The 24,812-nt window shown below is 37.6% G+C and overlaps 1 protein-coding gene across 1 annotated transcript in view; it reads right to left on the bottom strand.

Annotated features, from left to right (window-relative positions):
* LOC115453225 overlaps positions 1-24,582 on the bottom strand; it is a 244,124-nt gene extending 219,542 nt beyond the window's left edge. Inside the window, exon 1 of the mRNA XM_037439260.1 lies at positions 24,375-24,582. Coding sequence (XP_037295157.1) covers positions 24,375-24,432 — 58 coding nt within the window. The 5' untranslated portion in view covers positions 24,433-24,582. The remainder of the gene's footprint in view (positions 1-24,374) is intronic.
* Positions 24,583-24,812: the final 230 nt, after the last annotated feature.

Genomic DNA, 24,812 nt, shown 5'->3' with positions numbered 1-24,812 from the left:
GCCTACAGGTCTATTCGCGTTAAACTCCTTTCTTGGAATAAATAGTATAAAGCAACTGGGAATAATATAGCTTCGAAGTAAAAACGAATCGGTATCGGATCAGCTATATCAGATTCTTTAAATTGAATCTAAATTGAATATTATTACTATGAAATAAAGATTAGAAACTTCTCAGCAAGAACTTCATCATAAATATGACAACCTCTAAATAGAATTAAAAAAATAATTATCACTATTGTACAAAGTCGAGCGGTCGATATACCAACGAGGGCGAAAACAAGCCGACAACAAAAACTGGCACCAGCTTGACAAAGAAACGTTCCGACTCACGGAGCGTTTGCACAGCAATACAATTAATTTGTTAACGAAACACGCCGCCTGCCGCCAAACACTCCGACACTCCACTACAGAAGTACCGCTTGGCTACAATAAGTCAATACAAAGCGAATATAATCACAAAACGCAATACTAATGTATTTTAAGTTATGTGTGAAGTTTTGCTGGCATAAACTTATTCGAGAACATTTTTATTTAAGAACCCATCTTATGATACATTCTGGTGAGTAGTGAATGACTTGTCGGCCATCATTGAAGGTCACAACCTCTCGTTGTTCGAAACTATATTAAAAAAAAATAGTACTGAACAAGACCGCCATTTGTACTTCCTGCTCGTTCATATTCTCTATTGTATATGATATACTATTCTATAAGACTTGGTGTACAATAAAGAGTTAAAATAAATAAATACCAGACAATCAGCATGTGCGGACTAAAAATAAAAGCTTAATCGAATAAAGATTTTAAATGTGTAATGAAAGAGTAGAATATTCATTAGTTATCTTTTCTCTGTTTATTTTAAATCGACAGTCGCTGGAACTGGAAGTAATAGAATATAGAAATCCTGTTAATTCTTAAATCAGATTCCAGACTGTTGGATACGCGGCGATAGCAGTGTGATTTGCTATCTAATCACCTTTACGGATTATTCACTTTATGATTTCTTTTTTCAGATTTAAGTTTGTCCTGAACTAGGAAAATTGCTTACCAACTGTACGTCGTAAACGGTGTCACAGGCAATTTTACCACTTGCCATCACTTACAGCTGTCACATACCCTCGGAAGAGCATCTCACTTACTCACTTGTTTACTCACTTGTTAGCTCGCTTCTGATGAGCTTCGTGTAAGATTCGTAAACAAGTAATAAATATTCGTAACAAGTAAAGGTCATAGTACTTTAGTGAAATAATTAGTAAGGGTCATGCAGGTAAAGTAACATAAAAAAGAGACCTTGTATAGATCGCCATGAGAGCCAGACCCGAGCCTGCCCGCGGGTTTCACGCTTCGGCGAACCATCTAATATGCGTCAATGAGATAGCATCACGCTTTTAGACATAAGTGTGAACAGTATGCAGTCTACATTATGATTTTTTTCGTCGACCTTGAGCCAACAGCATACAATACGATTGCAGGCTGGTCGTGTTGCATAAACTTAAACAAAAAACTCAATAATAAAGACAACTCGTGCCCATTACCTGCCTAGCTTATGTTTTTGCGGTGAGAGTATAATATGCTACACTCTATACATTTGATTTGAAAAATAATGTTAAGGGTCAATTCTAAACTGAATAAAATCTTGTCTAATAAAATAGACTGTACTTTACGAATGGCTTTGAGACTGCTATTTGTAGCAAAGAGAGCAAAAGCGCAACGTTTACTTTAGTTTTCTATAACAAGCTCCATTCACCATTCCAGTCGAGCCCAGCTATTCAATATTCATGCTTCATGACACAGGCTGCAACGCGCACCCGCAGGCAGTTTAATTGATCTCCACCTTCCCTGGGGAGTATTCAGGCAAGTACCTCATCAAAGCTGTTCAATTAAACTTTAGATTTGTGATCCATTCCGTATTGTCACTCAACGAACAACAATGGTCCTCGACTCGCCAAACATTCCGAAAAACCGGTAATATAAACACGACAGTGCTGGCCCAAATGAACCCGCGAGTCGCTCGCGAACCACTCAAGGGCTCGGCAAACTGTTTGCGCCACTCCACGACCCTTGGCGACCGTCGAGGGCACGGCACGACGGCGACACGACGCCGACACGACGTCGCCGCTGCGCACCTAATTGTAAACACTTGAGTTTTGGCAGCGGAATTTGTTGGCTCTTGAAGTGATAAAAATAATATGCAGCGCTTTTATAGATAGGGAAAGAGTGTTGAATATGAAGATACAGTAAAGGACCACGTGTGATTGAAGATATACTCGCCATATTGTCCTGTTTGATTTATCTTGATGTTTTAAAATTGGTATAAATATCGGTTTTGTGTTGACATGTTTATGTTAAACCAACTATCATGATTATAATAATAGTAAGAAGTAAGACAATCAAGATCCTCAGTAATGAGGGGACGACTGAAGAGAGAGAAGTCAAACAAAATATTATTTTTATAAATCCTCACTATTCTCTCCCGCACTACCTTCCACGTCTCGTGTCGCATGTTCGGTTTCTCCCCTCAGTACGGCCAGTATTTTCTGACAATAAGAAAAATGTCCTCCATTATTCCCGGCCGTGTGAATAGATAACAAATCAATCGTTATAATTGAACTCCCCGCCGCCATAACTCACGCATTGTGAGCGTGACGCAAGGCAGCAAGGCAGGAACTAAGGCAAGGCGGGGGCCGCGAGCTGGACATTACTTCCGCTCCGACAATCCGTCGCTTTGTACATTGAATCAGCGGTTATGTTGTCAATTGTTTCACCTTCACCTCATAGTGAATATTTTACGTTTTTATTTAATTTTGTACGTTATTTTTGTTTCCAAGAATGTAATTTTGATCACGGATTCTGTGAATGCTCCATCAATAGTAATTGACGCGTCTTTGTAAAGAGAATTCTTGTTAGCAGTATTTTTAATCTGGTGCACACAGACTTTAAAAAATTGCGTAACACTAATTGATATTGTTGGTTCCTTTGTTCGGCACATCAAGTTGTTGCGCAGTAGCCTAATGCTATAGTGACAGTTAAAAGTAAACTTAGGCTTTCGATGCTATTTGATTCACGGATAGACTAAGTGCTGGTATTAAATTTTGAGTATTCTTTTCCCCGAAAATTATGCGTTAGGACTTTTATTCTGTAAAAGGACCTGCGAGCGAAGACGCGAGCACCAACTAGTTATATTTAGTGGATATTTGTATTCGCCCTGATATCGACCACCGTACACAAGGTGTAGAACCCTTGAATATGGCCCACATAACTATGTCGCGTTCAGCCTGTGTATAACCGGTTCATCAGGCCGGTCATAATTGCGTCAACTGACGAGGGGTAATCATCACTCGTCAGTCGAGACGCTATGTGGATCCTACATCGCTGTCCGATCGCAGTGGTCTCACTTTGCCGTGTCTGAAATAAACCCTTATCTTTATTATGTGTTCATTAAACATTTTGCCCTCTCGCCATCTCTTTCTACATAATATTTACATAATAACAGCCAATTAACAATAAAATTCCACTGATTGACCTTATCTAGACGGATGGGCGGGTCATAGTTCCATAGCTGATAGCCCGTAGCGATATTCACCGCGATTGTAATAAAACAGAACGAGGTCGCTGTGACGGCCGTAACAATTGCAATAGCGACTGCAGATTAGCGACGATTGCCTCCTGCAATGTTTTTGAGGATAATGGACTTAGTAGTGTTGGTATAGAATTTACTTTAGCTTGAGGTTAGGCTCTTTTGGTGTGGTCTTTTCATCCTGGCTAGGTAGTTTTACTGCACCTGGTGCAGTGGAGACCAATATATTGTGGACTAATGAGAGACATGAGATCTCTCGACGGTTTTCAGGTTTTTTACCCCGAAGGGGTATGCAGAGGCGCAACTAGGGCACCCACTTTTCGCCAAGTATGTTCCGTCCCATGATGTGATAGGGGGCGAGCCTATCGCCATATCGGGCACAAATTCCAGACTCCGGCTGATACTGAGCAGAAAAACTCAAATATCACTTTGCCCGAATTTATTCTACCCAGGACCTCAGAGCGCTATTGTACCGGACGTGCAATACAACTACGCCACCGAGGCAGTCTTCGATTAAATTTTCTATATGTAAAAAGAATTACTGTAACAAATCATTAATAACACAATATTTTTCTTTCAAATCGCAAAAATGCAAATGCCAACAATACCAACACAGGAACCCTACAAGAGGCTCGTTGCTTCGTGCCGGCACAGTAAACACAATTGGCGATCGCAAAGTGAGGAATAACATGCAGAAATAACAGTTGAAAGTTAGTTTAACGTCGCGCGGCCGATATTCGCGAACAGCCGGCCCTCTGTTACAGCCTGCGACTTATTGCCACAGCTGTGAGTGATACGAGGAGCGGATCTTATCAAGCTGTTGACAGATGCTTCTGGAAATCTTTACGTGAGGTCTAAGTGCAGTAGACTTCCTGTGACTAATGATGAAAGGTATCCTGTAGGAAGTTCATGGGATTTTACTGAAAGAACTCTAATATGTTAGAGTTATTAGGTGGCGTAGTCTTTTTCTTCTAGCATATGGCAGCGCAAGCACTTGTTTCATTTATAAGAACGTTGTAGCCAGTCCAATTCCTGGGTATTGTGTAAATTCACATTTAGTATGCCAAGATAACGAGTGTAGTAGCTATAATTCTGGTTGATATTATTACTTTATCATTTTGGACGGCCGTAGGGTGTACTAGGCGAACGGCTAGCTCGTCTCGTTCTCGTTCTCTTTTCCTCGTCTCTTCGTGACGAAAAAAAAATACCGATATATTTAAATTTACAAATCAACCCTTAAAAACCTGGGAGAACTAAAGTTGCAATTTCATTACAAGATCAAGAACACCCTAGACCTGACACTACTATTAGCGCATGCCAACCTTTGACACAAAGAGCCACGATCTTTTAATTCGCGGACAGACTACCTCAAACTTCGCTGACTAAGGCTGGTCCGCTATTTGGTTCCTAAGCGCGCAGCCTAAGGGCCGGCAGTAAGATTGGGCGTCGTGTATGCGGGCGAGGGGTGAGGGTCGACTAGAGGAGGGGACAGAGGGGGGTTGGATATAACGCTTTACTGTCCCGTACGTGCCCGACTTTCACCGCCACATCGTTTCCAAAGCACTCACTGGAAATTGTTTTATAATTTTCTATTGTACCTCCTCTTGTATTTTTGTTACGTTTGTCTATTAACAATATTTATTGCACACGTTTCATGACTGCCGTGCTGAGGTTCGATACCCGAGTCGTGTATAATGATATATTCTGATCAGTATCAGCGCGGAGTAATTGTAAATGATACATGACAATTATCTCGCGTATCTTTAAGCGGCATCTCTCCTATTATATACAACAACGAAAATAGGTCACAAATGCAAGGCATTAGATATAGAGTACTAGTGAAGATATGGCTGATTATTTGTACCTGAATGGATAGCATTGATTGTGCACGTAGTAGATATCTGACCAAGACTAAGGCTTGTTTTGACGAGTCACAATCTAGCTGGTATACATACTAAGGGCAGACTGACTTTATTCTCTACCATAAACGAGAAAACTTGCAAAAGTTGACTTCCACAAATTATTTTTACCGCGTGAACAATCACGTGTTCTGAAAATTTTGCAAGAATTGCAGTAAGTTGTATGTATGTAGATATCACTGTTTATATTAGTTTATATTAGTCATGAAATGTTACGGGTCTGGTCCTACAGTAATCAAGTTAACAAAATAAAACCCGTATAAGACATATATCTAACACAAGTTCTTGTCTTTCAAGAGAATAACGACATAATTCATCATAATATCAGACTAAGGGAGATAGATATTGGTTGGTATGTAGCACACAGTAACACGATGAAGATTTACTTGAATGCCGTGATCGCACACTGAACTATGAATATTGTTAAATGCTATACATTTTAATGGCTTCATTGTCATATAACCTGTTAAAGTCGTAGTATTGTTCAGTTAATAAGATTTCTCTTTCTCTATTCTTTAATTTGATTCATATTATGTGATTCAATACTTTTCTTTTGCCAACTATCAAACCATTTACGTTATAATATCAGCCATGTATTACATACTGTCCCACTGCGGGGCGCGGGCCTCCTCTTCTACTGAGAGGGATTAGGCCTTAGTCCACCACTCTGGCTCAGTACGGGTTGGCAGACTTCACGCATCCTCAAAATTCCAGTAGAGAACTTCTCAGATATGCAAGTGTCCTCGTGATGGTTGCCTTCACCGTTAAAGCAAGCAATAATTCACAAAGAATTTACATTTACATTAAAGAACACTTTTAATACAATAATAAATTAACTTAATCTCTGTTTTCTGAAACGCTTAAAATTAATCGGTTAACAAAGCCATGCATCAATTAGTGTAAAATTCTATTTAGTATTAATACTGGCGGGTAATAGCGGGCGGGTCGGATCAGGGCGTTATGTTGAAACTCTGACAGCCCCCGAGCCGCGTAATGATCATTGTTATAGTTTCGAACTAGCATTTTCACGCGGAATTATGAGAGTTTCATGCTTTTGTGTTTAGACCATGATTCAGATAATTATATCAATAGCTCTCAGTTTAATAAATTAATTTGATTTGAAACTAGGTAATTATAATGGATATAACTTTCATATCTAAAAATACTGTATATTTGCAGTAGAGATGGACAAGGAGATAAAGAAACTAACAACTAAGTCACTAGTGGAATATTTGATTAGTTATTTTGAAACATATTTGCTAAAGACAGTTCTCAATATGACGCAATTTACAATGCTATTTTAAAGATGCAATTTCGCGGCAGGGACAGTAGGCGACGGAATGAATTTTTTAGCATTAATTTGTAAAAGACCGAGTCCAACATACAACTTCAACTGTTGCTCGTCCACTGGTTTTAAAAGATCTTCGAACGCTGACGCCTACATCAAACAGTTTGTCAGTTTTTGTAGGCAATATCAAACACATCGGGCCGCGTGTACTCCGCGTCACACGTGACTGGGCCGCTTGTGACGTCCACCACGTCGATTATATGAGCAGTGATTGACAGCCGTTTGACGTCAAAAAGCGCACAATTCTGCTGAGGTCATGAAGAGATTTAAATACATTAGGATGCGTTTACTATCGACTTAATACTTGTCGACTGTTGATACTTTTATAAAATTATGTAAGTGTTTTGGTTGATGCTATCAATTTTAATCTAATATCCATTTGATATTAGTTCAGTTTCTTTACTTATTCATTACTGAAAACAAATAACAAATGTTGGAGAAATTCGCTTTTATTAGAGACGCATCAAATTATGACGAATAAGTTGCAAGTTCTCATTCATATTCCAACGGCACAGACTGACGCTCCACGTAAGGGTAGTGTACACATTATATGGCGGTCATTATCACGGGTAATGTAACGAGGTTTGTTATGTTTATGCGCGGTAGTGGTGGAGGATAATTAGCGATGAGCCGCGGACGCTATGGGAAGCTAAACATTTTAAATATTTTTACTTCAAGTGAGACAGCCCAGCTCCTCCGTTAAGTGCACTTCATTAAGCTCCGTCTGCATTATAATAACTTGTCAGTAATTTTTCTTAGGCTCCCGCTCGGGAGTCTGAAAATATCGTGTCCGCTGCAACAAACTTTGTAACACCTTCGTATTATTTTAGAAGTGTAACATCAAACACGAATATTTGTCACGGTATTAATTGAAAAACTAGTTCTTGTAAAAACGAGACATAAAACAAATATATTGGCTTACACAAAAATATTGTTTTAATTAAAAAATATGGGTGTATTGAAACCAATAGTAAAATACCGACTTTGTCTGTACAACACCGCTTTAGTACTGTTTGTTACTTATATAGTATTATATATTATATATTTACATTTTTTTTTCTTTCAGCGAGGAGCGAACCACAAATTGTTTTGCACGGGACTGCAGTTAGGTATATATAATAATTTGAAACAAGATCGCTGGTTTAACACAAATATTAACTCGGTAATCAATTAGTTGCACCTTGAGACCGTAGGCCTCGCCTCCGGCAGGGTAGTTTACCTCCGAAATGTTACTGTACCCAAACCTACTATTATGCTGCGTTACCCGTTTTGGTGCAAATTGAAAACAAGCTATTATGGGACGTAAAGTCTACTATACAAGGGTGACGTACATAAACGAATTAAAATCTATATCTATACTATTATATAAAGCTGAAGAGTTTGTTTGTTTGTTTGAAAGCGCTAATCTCAGGAACTCCCGGCTCAAACTGAAAAATTATTTTTGTGTTGGATAGCCCTTTGTTCGTGGAGTGCTATAGGCTATAATATATCATCACGCTATCACCAATAGGAGCGGAGCAGTAATGGCTTATCTCAGGAACTACCGGTTCGAACTGAAAAATTCTTTTTGTGTTGGATAGACCTCTGTTCGTGGAGTACTATAGGCTATATATCATCACGCTATAACCAATAGGAGCGGAGCAGTAATGGCTTATCTCAGGAACTATCGGTTCGAACTGAAAAATTCTTTTTGTGTTTAATAGCCCTTTATTTGTGGAGTGCTATAGGCTATATATCATCACGCTTTGACCAATAGGAGCGAAACAGTAATGGCTAATCTCAGGAATTATAGATACGAACAGAAACAATATTTTTCGTTGGATAGCCCTTTGTTCTTGAAGTGCTATAGGCTATATATCATCACGCTATGACCAATAGCAGCGGAGCAGTAATAAAACATGTTGCAAAAACGGAGAAAATTTAAATTTATATTAGTTTTGAGAGCTTCCGTTGCGTGCGCTACGTAAACGGTTAAAGTTATGCAACAATAATGTATGACGGGATTGTTCCTCTTAAAAAGTTCTACAAAAATATATTATAAAACAAAGTCCCCCGCTGCATCTGTCTGCCTGAACGTGTTAAACTCAAAAACTACCCAACGTATTTAGATGAAATTTGGTATGGAGACAGTTTGAGACCCTGGGAAGAATATAGGCTCCCGGGAAAATATATAGCGTGACTTTTATAACGGGAAACTTTAACTCGAAAAACTTTATAACGCGGGCGGAGCCGCGGGCAAAAGCTAGTTCTATATATTATTGATATTGTGTACTGGCTGTAGTTACTTACCATCAAATAGCTGGCGCAGGTTTTTTGTAAAACCTCATAACGTCCACCTTTATCCGAAAGTGTAAGTGCGAACGACCAGCGCGCACTATCGCAGTGCGCCACACCATATTAAACCGGTTTTCAGAAAACCACCATTCTCTAACTAGATTGCGGCTGTTGTTTTTGCCAGATTCGGCGCTGTTCCGAATATCGGAGCGGTTTTGGCCAGAGTGATCTATACAGATTCTGGTGCCTAAAAATGTGTAGCTTGCGGTCGCAACCCCTTTTGTAAAAGATAAGCAAACGTATTTGGGTCACTTGATGAATTGCCATTCTTGTATTGAGATTGAGGAAAATCTTTAATGAAGAGAAATGTGTATTAGGAAGGAGATGATATATTATTTATGTATTTATTGAGCCTTCATATTATAATGGGACTCGCCACAGTAGGTTTGCCATGAAACCACCGTGCTGGCCCGACGCTACCATTTTTTAATTATAGTTATTATACAAAGATGATATGTTCCCAGTTATACCAATAGTTTTTTTTTCTTAATACTAGTATAAAAATTAAGAAAATCATAACAAAAAATATCACACTTTGTAAAAATATTACAATGACATTGAAATAAAAAATTGGAATACATTCCACTTTCTCTACAAAAAATATGTTTTGTAAATACCGTTATACTATAAGTATTCTACACTATTTACGTCACAGTATTTCAAAATTCAGTCTTTCATTTCAAATTTTGGAACAGCAGTCCAAGCGAGTCCCGACTCCATCCCGCGGGATGTATGACGTCACTCTGACGGGAATACAATTTTTGTTATAACGGTCGGTTTTCGTTCCGTCTTGTTATTTTTGCGGCAGATTTGGTATGTACTGTATCCGATTGAATTACTCTCTGTATTGAATGGCATTTTGTTTGAAGTGATTGTTATTGTTTTGTGCGAAAATGTTAAGGAAAATAAAAAAATCTGATATTCTTTAATTCGTCTACTGATATGGCTTTCCTCTAAACTCTTTGATATAATATACTATTGTGAAATTTAACACTATGATTTCATATTCATATAGGTTTACCAATAAAGCAACCAATGATACATCACAACAAATATGCATGTAATGTTAGAAGAGATGATTCACTGACGAATCACTAACAACAGACAACTATCAAATGTTTTATAAAGCGTCGTTTAACAAAACACTGGTCTCATTACCCTGAGATATAACCAGTAATTGGACTGAATGCAATGACATTCAACCCCAATGCAATAAATAATACTTACACACGGACTCTTAAATATCATACATATAATGATTATTCTATTAATATAGTAGGTATACAATTAGTTAGCGTAGTCGAAAAGCAGCAAAATAATTTCATGACAATATAAACCAGAGAAGTCATTTTATTTGCATTCAAACTTGGCTGCTTACCATAATACGACTTCTTTTTCCCATCCCCGCATGAATTTTAAAACAATGCCACATGCTTTTATTTGAAATGACAAACGACAAAATATTTTTAGTTTAAAGCGTTTTCTTTTTAAAAAGCCAGTGGAGTGGGTGCCAAACTGCGATATCGGGTGAGGGGCGCCGGATGCCACGATATTCAGTTATGTTGAGGTTGTAGTCACACGCGAGCGAGACGGGCAGGCACCGGACTGGTTTATATGAACACCATTCATTTTTCATTCATTTGGGATAAAAAAAATTGCCCAATAGATATTGCAAAGTTAGAATGACAGGTTTATAGGAGATAAATGATGAATTAAGAGTTGACTAAACTACCACATAGCTTTTATACGATGGTAGTAATGGAAACAATGTATGAATTCGTCTTCTTAACAACTATTGTACTGTAACGTGTGTGCCGAGACAAAAACGCTCGCTATCTTCGCCGCGCGTTTCGATCGTTCGCTTCACTTGCGCGTACATTTTCTATGACGTAATTTATCTTGTTTTAACGCAATTTTTACCAGTAGGTACAATCACTATCTATACCACCGTCATGAAAATGAGCATCAGTATCAAGTCACAGCAAATAGAAAACGTTATAAAAGTTTTCTTCTGTTATACAAAAGTAATTATTTCTTCATATATAAAATAGTTTTTCAAATTACAAATGAATGAATTTGCCGACGTATGCACTGGTTCGTTCCCAGGCCGGCCCCTGCACTGGTGTGGCCGGCCCCTGCGCGGTGGTGTGGCCGCCGCCTTGTGTATCTGCACTCGACACGCGACACACGACGCGGCTCAGATTGTGTGGCGGCGCGGCGTGACGCGACCACTACGTAACACTCGCGAGGAGCACCCGCAACTCACGGCACATAGTTACGGCACTACACAAATGAGGAAAATATTGCAAGTGCGACGATTTATAACTAGCTTTTGCTTGCGAATTTCCTCATGTTTGTTTTTAATGTGGTAAAGCCTATTTTAGTTGTGGCCTGTCTTAGGATTTTGGATATAATAATATGAAATTGAATCAAAATCAATTCAGCTATTTAAAAGCATACGACTTACTTTTACATTTATTATATTATTATGATTGTGGATAATGTTAAGATTTTGGGTTCAATAGCGACCTCGTCATATTTGTACAACCAGTAAAAAAATCTCATTATGGAATTCTTAAACTCTATGGCGGAAAATTAAGGAATGCGTTAAGCTGACCTAACGTTAATGGTAACTTTATTTTTATTACTGTAAGGGAAACAAAAATATATACACAAAACGTTAATACATAGATAACAATTTAAAACAAAAAAGTATCTAACATCTAGACAAAGACAGATTAAGAGTCGTCGTTCGAAAAATAGCCTACTATGTACTACATAAAAATACTATACTGATTAGCGATACCCCGATGTGAAAAAGAAGTGTTAAATGTAAAATACCCGCTGCACCGTAATTGTGTCGAATGCTAAACGTGTTCACAAACTTACAAACAATTTGAATTTAAAATGTCTTTCCGATTTCCCACATTCACTTTACTCCTTTCTTCTTGAACACCGAAGGTTTAGTTTATATTCTTGCAGTACCAAAACTTACACGAAATTTTATTAAGTAGCCATATTGAATAACTAGTTGTAGAAATTAATGGGAATCGATCGAGCGAACCAGTCTGCTAAGCTAGTCTAATTAGGTAAATGGGGCCAGTGTAATTGATGACAATCATGTAACATCTCAATATAATTTATTTATGTTATTAATATGCATTGTTCTGAACAGTCCCGTCAGCGTGGTGACATGTATTTAATTATTCACAGTTGTAGGCGATATTACTGTATATATTTATTGTTGTGGTCATGTATAGCACTTACCATTGAGAAAGAAACTTAACTAAACTCGTCGTACTTTAGCCTAACAATCGAACTCTGTACACCATGAGCTTAAGTACCAAACGGTAGTTTTTTAAGCAAAACAAACACGATTGTAACGTGTATACTCCGCGGGGTGCGCGCGGTGTATGTTGCGGGGCGGGGAGGGGGTGTAGTGCGGGACGCGCGTTTTGTACCCGACAAATAATCCAGCGCGTTGATTTATCCGCGCCCCTACCATCGGGTAATTGCATTAACTACGCCAAATTACATTACACTAGCGCAGTTAGACTGAACTCTTAATGAGGAGATTGTATGCCGCGTGCCTCAGACGGAAAGTCTGGGTACACTTTCATGCTCTTTCGATCTTTTTAAACAGGTCAGTCAAAATTAAACCGTTTCATAATATTATACTTACTTACTACTACTATAACCATAGTTCATAGGATGGAACGAAAATTATACACAAGGAGGTGTATAGGTATTATTGAGCCTCCGGGAACCTGTAACCACTATAATGAGACGTAGCTGTATGTTACGGTATTCTTTGATATAGTTACTCGTACATGTAGCCAATGCACCCTTCCTTCTTGTTACTAAACTCAGAACTTTACTAAAATATTAACAAATACGGCAACGATACTGAAATTATTAATAAAACGCAGATACCAATATATAAACAAATTTAAAAAGCCCACATACAATACTCGAAACACCTCGTGTAATCTATATTTGGTACCAAAAATATTCCTCTCGAATCGCGGACCAAGTTTTAAATCGTCGGATAATGTTCCGCGACCGCCTCGCAGCGAGTTCGAGCCGATTTATAGCCGTGGAAACAAGTGGCGCGTGACGAGCCACTTCGTCACAAAATTATTGCAACTTCTTTTCTATGTATCTTCTGTTCTGGGTGGGTTGATTACTCATAGGTAAGGGATTCCTCTAGATGCCTGTGTCCATTTATGTACGAACACTGTTGTGTTTAGTGGCCATTGTAGAGGATGTTTTTACAAGGCATTATGACTCTTCTAATGTCTTAAAGCTTCCGATGGTGTGTGATATTGCGGACGGACGCGGACCAGTCCGCACCGATCATGAGAAGAAAGTCGTCTGTGGCAGTGTAGGCAATTCCGTACCCTATATAAAAAATCTTATCACATGATTCTCATCTCCGATCCTTGTGTGGTATACCCACATATCCACAGAGCACTGCCCTGTTTCCCTGTATCCAACGCTGTTGGTGCCGCCGAGTGCGGCGAGCTCGACACGCGCAACTTTACAAACGAAATTCAACAAACTTATTGCTCCAAATATTTGTTCACTAAACGGTCGTGACAGCAGCGTACAAGACACGAACATTTGCGTTAACTCTCACAGGATCATGTAAATCAAACCGTGCAGGACGTCAAATTGTTAATTAGCTTTCGCCCGTGATTCCACTCGGTTGGACATCACGTTACCAATCATTAATAGAATCAATACTTTACTGTTTGCATTCAAAATCGCACTTTGTAACTGTAACTTTATCGAATCAGTTCAGTTTTAAAGACGACAAAACCTTTAGAAACAAATTCACAAAATAAACTAAACTAAGTGGTGATAAAGTTATCATGAGAGCTACAAATGCCTCTACTCCATCTAGACGCGTTTTGGATGGGAATGACGAACCATCTAATAATAAACATATTTTTATCGCTCCTATTTATTATGTCTTCAATCCTATGTTTCTGAACTGAAGTATAGCAATTAACTTCTAAAATATGGTATCCCGTCGATCGTCAAAGTTTCAAACTTTACAGTGCTTCGCTGTACGTGCAGAATAATTACTTTCTTGAGCCCATTCAGATTATTTTGTAGTTATATTTTTAATTAATACATCTTTTTATATATATGAACTGAAAGCCACAGGGTTCGAATTCAATCCAAGGGAATCACTTCAAACTAGTTTCAAAAGAAAACTCTCAAAGGTTCTTTCACGTATACTCTGAACTCACTTTCCACTATACCAGTGTAGTGGACTAAACCTAAACCGTTTCAGCAGTAGAAGAGGCCAGTGCTCAGCAGTTGGCAATTCTAAGGAACTAATTACTGCCGTCATAAGGAATAAGGAGGTTTTGTAACATGATTTTTTCGTAATAGAGTTAAAAACGTAGTCATAATTAGTAAAAAGAAGACAAATCTGACAATATTTTTTTCTCTGTATAAATGTTATTTTCAAACATCTTTCTTGTGTTTGCAGTGTAGTATAGGCCTGGTGTGAATAATTTTATCCTTACGATATTAGTGTAGTAAACGTAATCTACGTGTCATGTTAAGACCGTTGGTAGGGGCGAGATCGTCGGCACGCGACGGCGCGACAAATTACAAACGTAACAAGTCCACTGAGATTACTTACGCTTCACCACTCGATGTCTTGCGACACGTCTTAGGAAGCACTCACATGTGATACAACGGATCATACACACCATACTCACACCCGTTTCACAAACTTTACTTAGCTAAGTACAGTGCTGTGTTAATAAGTCTATTTCGTAGTGTTTTCGACATGGGTGCCTTCGCAATATGTAAGCGTAGGATAGAACAGCGCGATGTGATTGGTTAATATTGAGATATAACTTTATTTCAGGCTGTCGGATAAACAAAGTTGAACAAAATTATTATTTTTATTTATTTGTGAAAACAAACAAATGTATTATATTAAAATTTAGATACGATGAAGAGTATAGGTAAATATTCAATCCACAACATTATCCACGGACTAATTTAACTAGGATTACATAACACAGGGGGTATAACTATATTGTATTTACGTTGTGCTATTTTTAACAAAAACAAGTAGTGACTTTAAAATTTGTGCGATCATAATAAAAGAAGTGAGATCTTTAAAAAAATGTGTCAAAACTATGTCTTCATGCGCACTATCCATCTTCATAGTATTTGCGACTACGGGCGTGAGACTCTTCCTATGCTAAGTGGAAGCTTGTTCGAGATATCGCTTGACATGCAAATCTGTCTTTATACACAGCTGAATGACGAGACGAGCAAGTCATATAATTATGGTAAACGCTGCAACTATAAACAGCAACACCGTCTAGAACTTTACTTTACGTTGATTTTGAACTGAAGTTATGCTGAGACACCGGACGTTAAGTCTCATGAATCGGGTTATATCGTTCTTCCAATCAGAACACGACAGTGGTTCGCTCGGCAGCGGTACAAATATAAACACACAGACACACTGTCTCTTGAACGCACACCTCTAATATTAGTCAAACAAACCAAACAAGGATCAGCCCCTTGGGGGATCGGCAGAGACACAACGAGTTCACTAATTGAGTCGCGGCTCGCTCCGGAGCCGAGATCAGAGGAGAGGCTAGAGATTAAACAATAAATTCTAATGCCTTGTTATTTTAGAAATGAAATTGTTTACGCAAATTTTTAATAGAAGGGCATAATATAAACTTAATTTTATTGGTCTTTACTGACATTACAGTATTATTGCTGTGTAATAAGTATGAATTGAAAGCTACTAGCACATTGGTATATTTACGAAGCGTCTCAAAGCAGCTTGTAAACGTGAATTGGCTACACACGTATAATTAAAGAGGAGCCATGGATATTACTTCGAGTTGGTGTTGTATCACACACTGGTGCCGGCACGATGGAGCCGATTCATTCATGTTGTAAATATTGGTGGTCGTAGCATGAATACAATCGATTTTAAATCCTTCTTCATTAAAATTGCATTTGTTGCGGTTTTTCCGTGGAAGTAACACGAAATAATCCCTCGTGGAATTCGTATTTAAAGGATAAAAGTATAAATTGAACAAAATCATTGTCGACCGTCGCGCACCAAATCGATTATTCATTACGTACGTAGTATAATAAACAAATATTCTAAAAGGTTACACAAATGAACGTCTAGTCTATCGGAAAAATTCGAATATTCGTAAGTACCTCGAGAAAAAATAGGAATATTTTGTACGAGCACTAGTCACGCAAAATACGTGCAACAGTCCTTCGACAATTTAGCCACGCGATCTAGCATTCGGGTGTTACTCCGTGCCTGTTCATCTGTATGTTTGTATCACTACGTGCGGTCGTGAGCGGCCCGGAGCGGCCCGGAGCGAGCCGAGTACAATATCGATAACTAGCTGATAACCACAATTAACTATTAATAACATTGCGATGCGTGTACGAGCCACATATCTACTAATATACATGTTATGTACGAACGCCGTAACATATCGCCGGAGCAAGCTTGTGTCTAATGTTGGGATAATTTCATGTGGAAATGTTGTTATGTACGTACTAGGTGCGGCTCGTGGCTTCACCTATGTTAAAAGACTTTCACATTACTAAAGTACTTAAATCACTGTAGCCAACTATATCGCTATTTGTACGACGTCAGGGCTATATATTTAATAAAACAGATAAAGAAACAATTATTTGGCACAGGGGGGAAAAACCGCGATAAAACCTATGTACTAATCTAGGGCATAATGTATCCGTGTGCCATATGTCATCCAGGGCGATACAGCAGCTTTTCAAACTTTCGCATTAATAGGTATATATAATAATAATTAGTCACTCAATTAGTGAACTCGTTGTGATGAGAGCAAGTTGAAATGTATTCAAACGTACTTATTGTTTACCTATTATTATAGGAGATAATAATAAAAAAATATTTAAATTACTTTATTTAATAGTAACATGGTAAAATGCACGGAATACATATTACGATCGTGAATGTCGATGACTTCTTCTTATCTTACAGTCATTATTCTGTCCTACTCACATAGATACCGAGATTGATAATAACTGAACGTTTCATTTATATTTTCCTTTCAAAAACAATTTTCAATAATCAGATTAGTCTACTCGTTCGCCAATATTTGTGCGACAGGAGAGCCTCGGCGAGTCGTCTTAAAATCACTTACAACGTATTTAGGTTAATGAAAAAGGGACGCAATCCTGTTGCCATTGTCGACGTAATAACCATACAAAATAATATTATAGTATTGTTCGTAACTGTAGAAAGGTTATCAACACTGCTGAGAATGTCTTGGGTTCGATTTTAACAACCATAAAATCGCGATAATACGCACATAATTACATACGGGTCGAATACAAAAACTTCTTTAAAGTCAGTTCAAAATTCAACTAATCGATGTACTACGTGTACATAATATAATGCTCGTTTTAATATTGATTATTTACGTATGTTTATGTTTAAGTTGTTTGAAGCTTGTTCTATTGTTTAACTCAACGTACTTAAACGTCTAAACACAAAGAAATAATGAGAAAGAAAGTTTATAATTATTCACCTCCGTTTTTGTATTGTATTTCCGCTGCTATTTCTATTATTGCCTTATTAACTATCAGGAAAAGTCGCTCCGTACCGTGTACTTAGTCGATTTTATTCGGAAAAAGTACAACATAGGATGATGCCTATAGTGTGTTAAAAATTTACACCATGTGAAAGCAAAATGGAAATTTAAAAAAAAAATCTGTTTTGGTAATAATATTAATTCTTATTATAATGATTCTAGATCTGCTGTAATTCACTGCCTCGGTGTCGTAGCTGCAATGCGTTCGTGAAACAAGTACGATTATCGCGCTGAGGGCTTGGGTTCGAATACTGGATCAGGGCAAAAAAAATATGATGTCTTGATTTTTCTCAACTTCAAAATTACTCAGTCACAGTTCGGAGGTTGGCGGTGTAACGACCCGGTGCCCCGGAGAGCTCGTAAAGCCTTCAGTCCTGCGCTTAATTTCTCTCCGGATGCTCTCCGGACATGTCGGACCGCCGTCTCACCGGACTATGCAACTGAACTCAGTAGACAGAGCACCTGTGTATCGCGCACACACTTGTGCACTATAATATCTCTTACGTAATTGGCTGATCTCCGTTGCGATTGGATTATTAAGGATTTATGAATATTTTAATCTACAGACAGTTAATTGTATTTATTTAGCCAGGAGATTTCAGAATCAGTTATATTTTTATTATTTACTCTTATATTTTATTGGCCCAATGAGTTTTAAACCTAATTTGCGCAACATCCTGTATCAAAGGTTCAATTTCTACTTGGAAAATCATGCGCGCTAACTTGAACAAACTTTAACTATCAATTAAAAGCAGAGCATAACGTGAAGTGTGAATTATGAAATATTTGTCTTATATAATATAAACGGGACTTTAATGAAAGAACATGGAGTATTTACAGATATTTTTATTTTGTTTATGATATCCTCCTCTTTTCTCCCTGAAGGGACGACAGGTCCGCAACTACTTTTGCTAACTTGATTCACTCCATATCACAGGGGATAGGCCAATCATTCAATCCCTTTTGGACTTAAGATTTACAAAGATTTGGTTTCCGAGCCATAAATGGAGTCCAGAACTACACGAACCACAGTACAGGTGCTACTAAACTGATGTAGTGATGAAATATATCTACACTCATAAATAATGTTACGAAATATTTTTTTACTACATCAATGAATATGAATGATTCACTTATAATAATCATTACATCCGATGAACCCATATTGAATATAACATGAATTACTGTTCTATTGTGAATTATCTCTTTTATTTTGTTGTAAGCATGAAATCCACTCACAATTAGCGGACCGCGGCAGGTTCTGTCTCTTTACTGAAACTGTTCGGGGGCAAACAGCGCACCACTAAATGTATTCAAAATAAGCTTACCTTATTGTTTTATAAGTTATTCTACAACAAAAATTTCGCTTGTAAAGTTTTACTCTTACTTCTTGTGTATATGTCCAACTATATTTTGCGAAAACTTTATACACGATTTTTGCGTTATCTTGAGTTATAAAAATAGCTTAACTTACTTCTATTGCGAGTTTGTACTGAGAATAAAACACAATAAAATTACGTGGTTGCCCTAAGTACATAAATTGAATTTTCTAATGTAGCAAACGATAATTTGACATTATAATATGTCCTTCCGCTAATACCTTCATACACGTAGCCCACGCAGCATAAAACTATATTTAATCTGTATAATAAGTTCCAGAGCAGCTTAAACGTTTTTACCTAAGCCTGAAAAGTAAATACATTCCATTCAATAATAATTATGGTCCAAATAAATTACCGGCCACAGAAGTACTAGTTCTGTATGTATGGATGCTCGTTACATTTATGCCGGCTTTACCGAAGTTTTGGCTTATAAAATCGTATAAGCATGTGCATATTGTTCTACACTAATCATGGAGCTATAGAATATTGAAATATTATTGGTTAACACATTATGTAATGCTGAATCCTTTCAATAATTCAGTCTGTTAATTGCCATTAGCGCGGTCGCAATACCTTGTATCAAGTTTTACACAATATTAAATGTACTCAGGCTCAGCCTAGGGTGGGAGTCAATGTTAAATTATATTTGTGTATAGCAGTTTCACTCATACAGCACACACCGACGGGTAAAAGGCTAATTGACGTAAGCGAAATTTTTTACGACACTAAATTTCATATATATTTAAAATCAGCAAATTTTTCTATGTTTTTTTAACCAAGTTAAAATATTTCGGAACAAAATGTCGTTTAAGTCAATTAGCCTTTCAATCTTCGTCACACATACACACACAAAATACGTAATTCTTATTTTGCGATAGACCAGAAACTTTACCAAGACAAATAAAATTAAATGCAAATATAACTTATCAATTCAATATATTGTCAATAATATTGTATATTGTAAAAAAAAATATGTCAATAAAATAAAGAAAGAAAAGTGATTTATTAGATGTGGTCAAATCCACGGCCGCTCGTTATTGAACGGCTACTCACACTGCACTCCGAAGAGTTACAGCGATAGTTTTCAAAAGCTAGATTCCTAATTACAGTCGCCTGTAGCACTGCGAATTTGTTTACGTTACAAGTTCAGTGCTTGGAGTCACACAACTGATTCTAACTTAGTACGAAGTCATTCTGATTTCGTTCTAGGTTCTGTGTAAGTTTTTGAATAACTTACTCTTTAATGTAGACTGCGTAGATAAAAATAATAACGATTCACGACAGTTGTTATTTAATAGCGACTTTCTTTAAATTAATATGGCATTTTATTCCAAATCGAGTGGTAAATATAGTGTAAGTAAATAAAATATACCATTCACAAAAAATAATGTTTTGCGCCTCGACACTTGCTAGCATAATGCCGGCCTGTTTCAGTGGATGTAGGCTGACCCCCGAACGTGACTTGCCCTCATGATATTTGCACCAAATTTTCCGTCGCTATACCTAATCTCAACTTCAACAGTTGTTCAAGTACTCTCTAGCTATATTAGCTTATATACAGATGATTCTTGAAGAAAATAATTAAATTAAATTCAAGTAATAAATACTTCTCTATGTTATCTAAAAATTCGCGGTAGTAGCCTTTATGGATATTATTTCTCGTATTCTATGTAGCGTGAGATTGATGATCAAAGTCGAGGCGTGGTTGTTCCAGACCATTTGTACACTAAAATATTCATATGCAATTCTGTTCTCTAGATCTGTAAATAGGCTCGCTAGCACTAAGAAAATATACGAGTTCATAACTTGGTTTTATAAGGTATTTTAGAATATATCTACTGTTTTCCTATGTAAAAAGATATTTCAAGGGATTCTAGTTTATCGTTTTTTGATCACAATTATGTGTCTTTTTCTATATGATCTAATTGCATTCTAATGTAAGGTCGGAACAACGCACTCTCTCATGCATATTGCAGAAACAATGAGACAGTTTTTATCATCGGCTATCGGTGTTACTGTTGTCAAACGATTTGAATTATATTCCGGACCAATTGTATCACAAAAAGCCACACGAAGTGTTACCTAATGAATAAATGGAATCCAGAACCTTTAGTATACAACCTATAATATACGCTGCCACTAGATCAAGGTCACATTCTCGTTATAGTTTATATTATAAAATTTACGAAAAAAAGAGAAATACCGTTTAAAAATCTCCTTTCCTGATTATTTATTGGTCAAGTCGTTAAAAGTATACAGTTAGAGACAAAACGAACTAAACCTGTTTGTCGTTCGTCAAAAGCGCGCTGTGTTTTATGAATACCTGTCACTTGTCAGTTTTATCAAAAAGCGAAATACCATACGCATTCTGTTTTGACGAGCGGTCGGAATGAAAATTCTATATTTAAAATATGTGAATTTGACCAACCAATAGAGATCTATCCGAGATATTTAATATTCTGCAGTCTTAGATAAATATTTACAAATATAACTACAATTATATTGATTAACGCCCGAAATTAATAACCAATCCTAATCCAATGTATGCTATCAAAGATTGATAATTCATTCGTTTTTATGGATAAAGCATGCCAATAACCAATCCATAGAGTGAGTAAGCTATCACTAACAATAATCGATCTTTGAGAGGACGGATTACAGATCATAGATTACCCTCTGTTTGAAAATGACAGTTTACGCTTGCCAATACTCTATCTACCCGATTTGACATTTGATTTGATTGTTGTAAACAATCGCATTTTCCAATCGGACCAATTCTTCAGTTTACTCCATATGTTTTGAATATCGCTTACACTGATTTTGAGGGGAAACGAAAAGGCAATGGAAATATCCATATTCTCTAGTGACAGTGACGACAGTGATTTGGAGGACTAGCGATACTGATAGTAAAATAGCTAAACTGAAAGTCGCGCTTCATCACGGGTAATGAAAAGAGTTAACTTCATGCAGACCCTGAATGAGTTTGATTTCACGTTTAGATTAGGCTTCCGAAAAATGCTTGCCAATCATTGTTAGTTAAACTGATGCCGTATATCCGTGTTACTTCTATGTACAAAGTAAATAATTTTTGACATTATTTACAAAAAATATTGTACCTACCGAACTATGAGATAGGTACTAACAAGGGAACAATTGCATCGTTTTTAAGAACTATGGTGTTTCTCCATTCCATCAACTTTTGCTGAGGAATAGGAAATATTTATATTGTCTTTTCAGGATACTTGGTACATGGAAGCGTCGCTTCCCTGTGATTACATTGACATTACGTTTATCTTTACCTAAAGTTCAAGCAATAATAATTGCAACTGCAGTTTTGCACAATATTTGTCGGAATCACAGGTTAGAGGAAATTCCAACCGAAGTGGAGTTATCAACTGCTGATACTATTAATTATGAGAACAATATAGAGAATCAAGATGTTGGAGAAAGAACAGCAAAATAACTTCTTTACTTAGTAAAATAAAAGGAGGGAACGCATCTGGACACGATTGCCAGCGATCTATCTTTGAAGGCAAGCAAGGATAGGCGAGTTAAGATATTGGCATGCCGGTAGGAGAGCAATCGAAAGATAGTCGGCAATCTAAGATAGGTTTCAGTCTTGGATAGCAGATACATTATTAATTTCGGGCGTTAAACGTATTACGTGGGTAGAAGAAATTACTCAGAATTTTCTAATGACATAAAATTTTATGATTTCTTAAGTTTACGCGAATGTTAGACATTTAAATTAAACTATTTTACGAATTTTATGGCGGTTTTAATATTTTACTTTTCTCCCGACGTTTCCCCCCATGACCATGAAGGCTGCAAAGTCTTTGAAAATATATACATAAATTTTGTCCTTTACATTTCTTGTACAACAGACAATTTGACTACCTCATGACGAATAACCAACATAGATTTCATAGTTCATAACTAACTCAGCCAACAAACCGAGTTATGCATTAGCTAACTCACAGCCGTAAAGAGCAGCTAATGAAAATAACCTCAGCAACAAAAGAAGAGTTCCGAAGCGCCAGCGGAAGCTTTGATTTAGCTTCTTCCGAGTTGGCGTAGTCGTGTTGCGGTCGCCGCGGTCGCTCTACGTGTGGCTACGAATAGTAGAGTAGGGGAGCTAGGGGAGCTACAGCTGTGAATATGAGAGTGTTTGATAGTGTGTTCGTAGCGCAATGCGTTGGACTGTTGTGGTCATTTTATAATGTCGTTAGCGATGCGAGGCAAGTCTTTTATAAATGAACTCATGTTGAGGACGCTCTTCTTTTCACTAAACAGTATTATTGGCATTCTATAGCGATTTTTTCTTTGCAGTATAATATAATTTATATTTACAAAATCACTGATTAGCTTCTTTGTGTTTTATAGGTGAGAGGGCATTAATGATACAATTTTATGATTTTATTTACAATCACAGAAATTGTGATTAAAGTACAATTTACCTCCTAAAAAAATGTTCGGAGCTTCATCTTCTCATTTTGAATACATGGCCAGCCCTGCTTGTGCTAATGCAGTACTTCAAACTAAAGAAATAATGTGTACAGTCAATTTTATTTGATGAGTGACACACGAGAGCGCGCCTGTAAAGAGAATGTTAACGCGCGTTTGAAGCGCGTCATGGATCATCGCGCCGCTCGATGTGCTTTAATTGCGACAATATTTTTAACAAAAGCCCGTTTTTGTATGAAGCGCTTCCGTCCCGCGCGTCTCGGCGCCGCTCACGGTGAAACATTTTTAAATGTTAATAGCTTCGTGAATATGGATGTTTGTAATTCGATCACGTTTCAATGGGTTTGCCGAAATGTATTTGAATTGATGGAACAACGCGAATGTTTTTATATTTGAATACTTTCATAAAAAAAATCACTTGTAATTAAAGTTGTAAGAGTCGCGAAATAAAATTCAAATGTAAACATTAGTTCAAAGCGTTCGAAGTGAGAACGAACTCGAACTATCTGCGCGCAACTCCCCAACTGTATAATTACTTCGCCAAAACATTACATGGCCCGGACGACTTTTCCGTCAAACGTAATTATCAAACTCAAACAATTTTATATCTTCCGTCCAAGTTTAATTAACGTTTAAACTCGAGTTTTACGACTTCTCGCGTTTCTTAAAGCGGTCAACGTCCTTATTATAACAACTTACCGTCCAACAGGAACAGCAGTCTAAAGATCAGGTGGCAAATCCTTTTCATCTTGATCATATCTACAACACTTTAAAATCGCACATCGAGTGCACTACAAAGCACTAACAACAGAGCCCGGCACTAGCGGAGACGAACGCGCGATCTGCGAGCGCTCGACCAGGGAGCGGAGAGCACGCGGAGGGAGCGGCCGCGGTGCTTGCTGTACGAATTCGCACACACTACTGACGCTGCGAGCGCTACGCCGCGAGCGCTACGACGTAGCCGACGCGTAGCCCCGTAGCCCGCTACGAGATTGCTCATTAGGGGGCGCGCGTGTTCCCTACATTATTTCGTTTAATAAAGTCCCGCTCGCGTATGCAGATGCGTTTACATAATGTTATGGAATTTTAGAAGCGCGGACGGAGCCGGCGGCGAATATTATGTCCACAGTATCAAGT

Source organism: Manduca sexta, chromosome 3, assembly GCF_014839805.1.
Source record: "Manduca sexta isolate Smith_Timp_Sample1 chromosome 3, JHU_Msex_v1.0, whole genome shotgun sequence".
Classification (NCBI taxonomy): Eukaryota; Metazoa; Arthropoda; class Insecta; order Lepidoptera; family Sphingidae; genus Manduca; species Manduca sexta.
The sequence above is the reverse complement of the archived record's forward strand: the minus strand, read 5'-3'. Positions and strand labels throughout refer to the sequence as shown.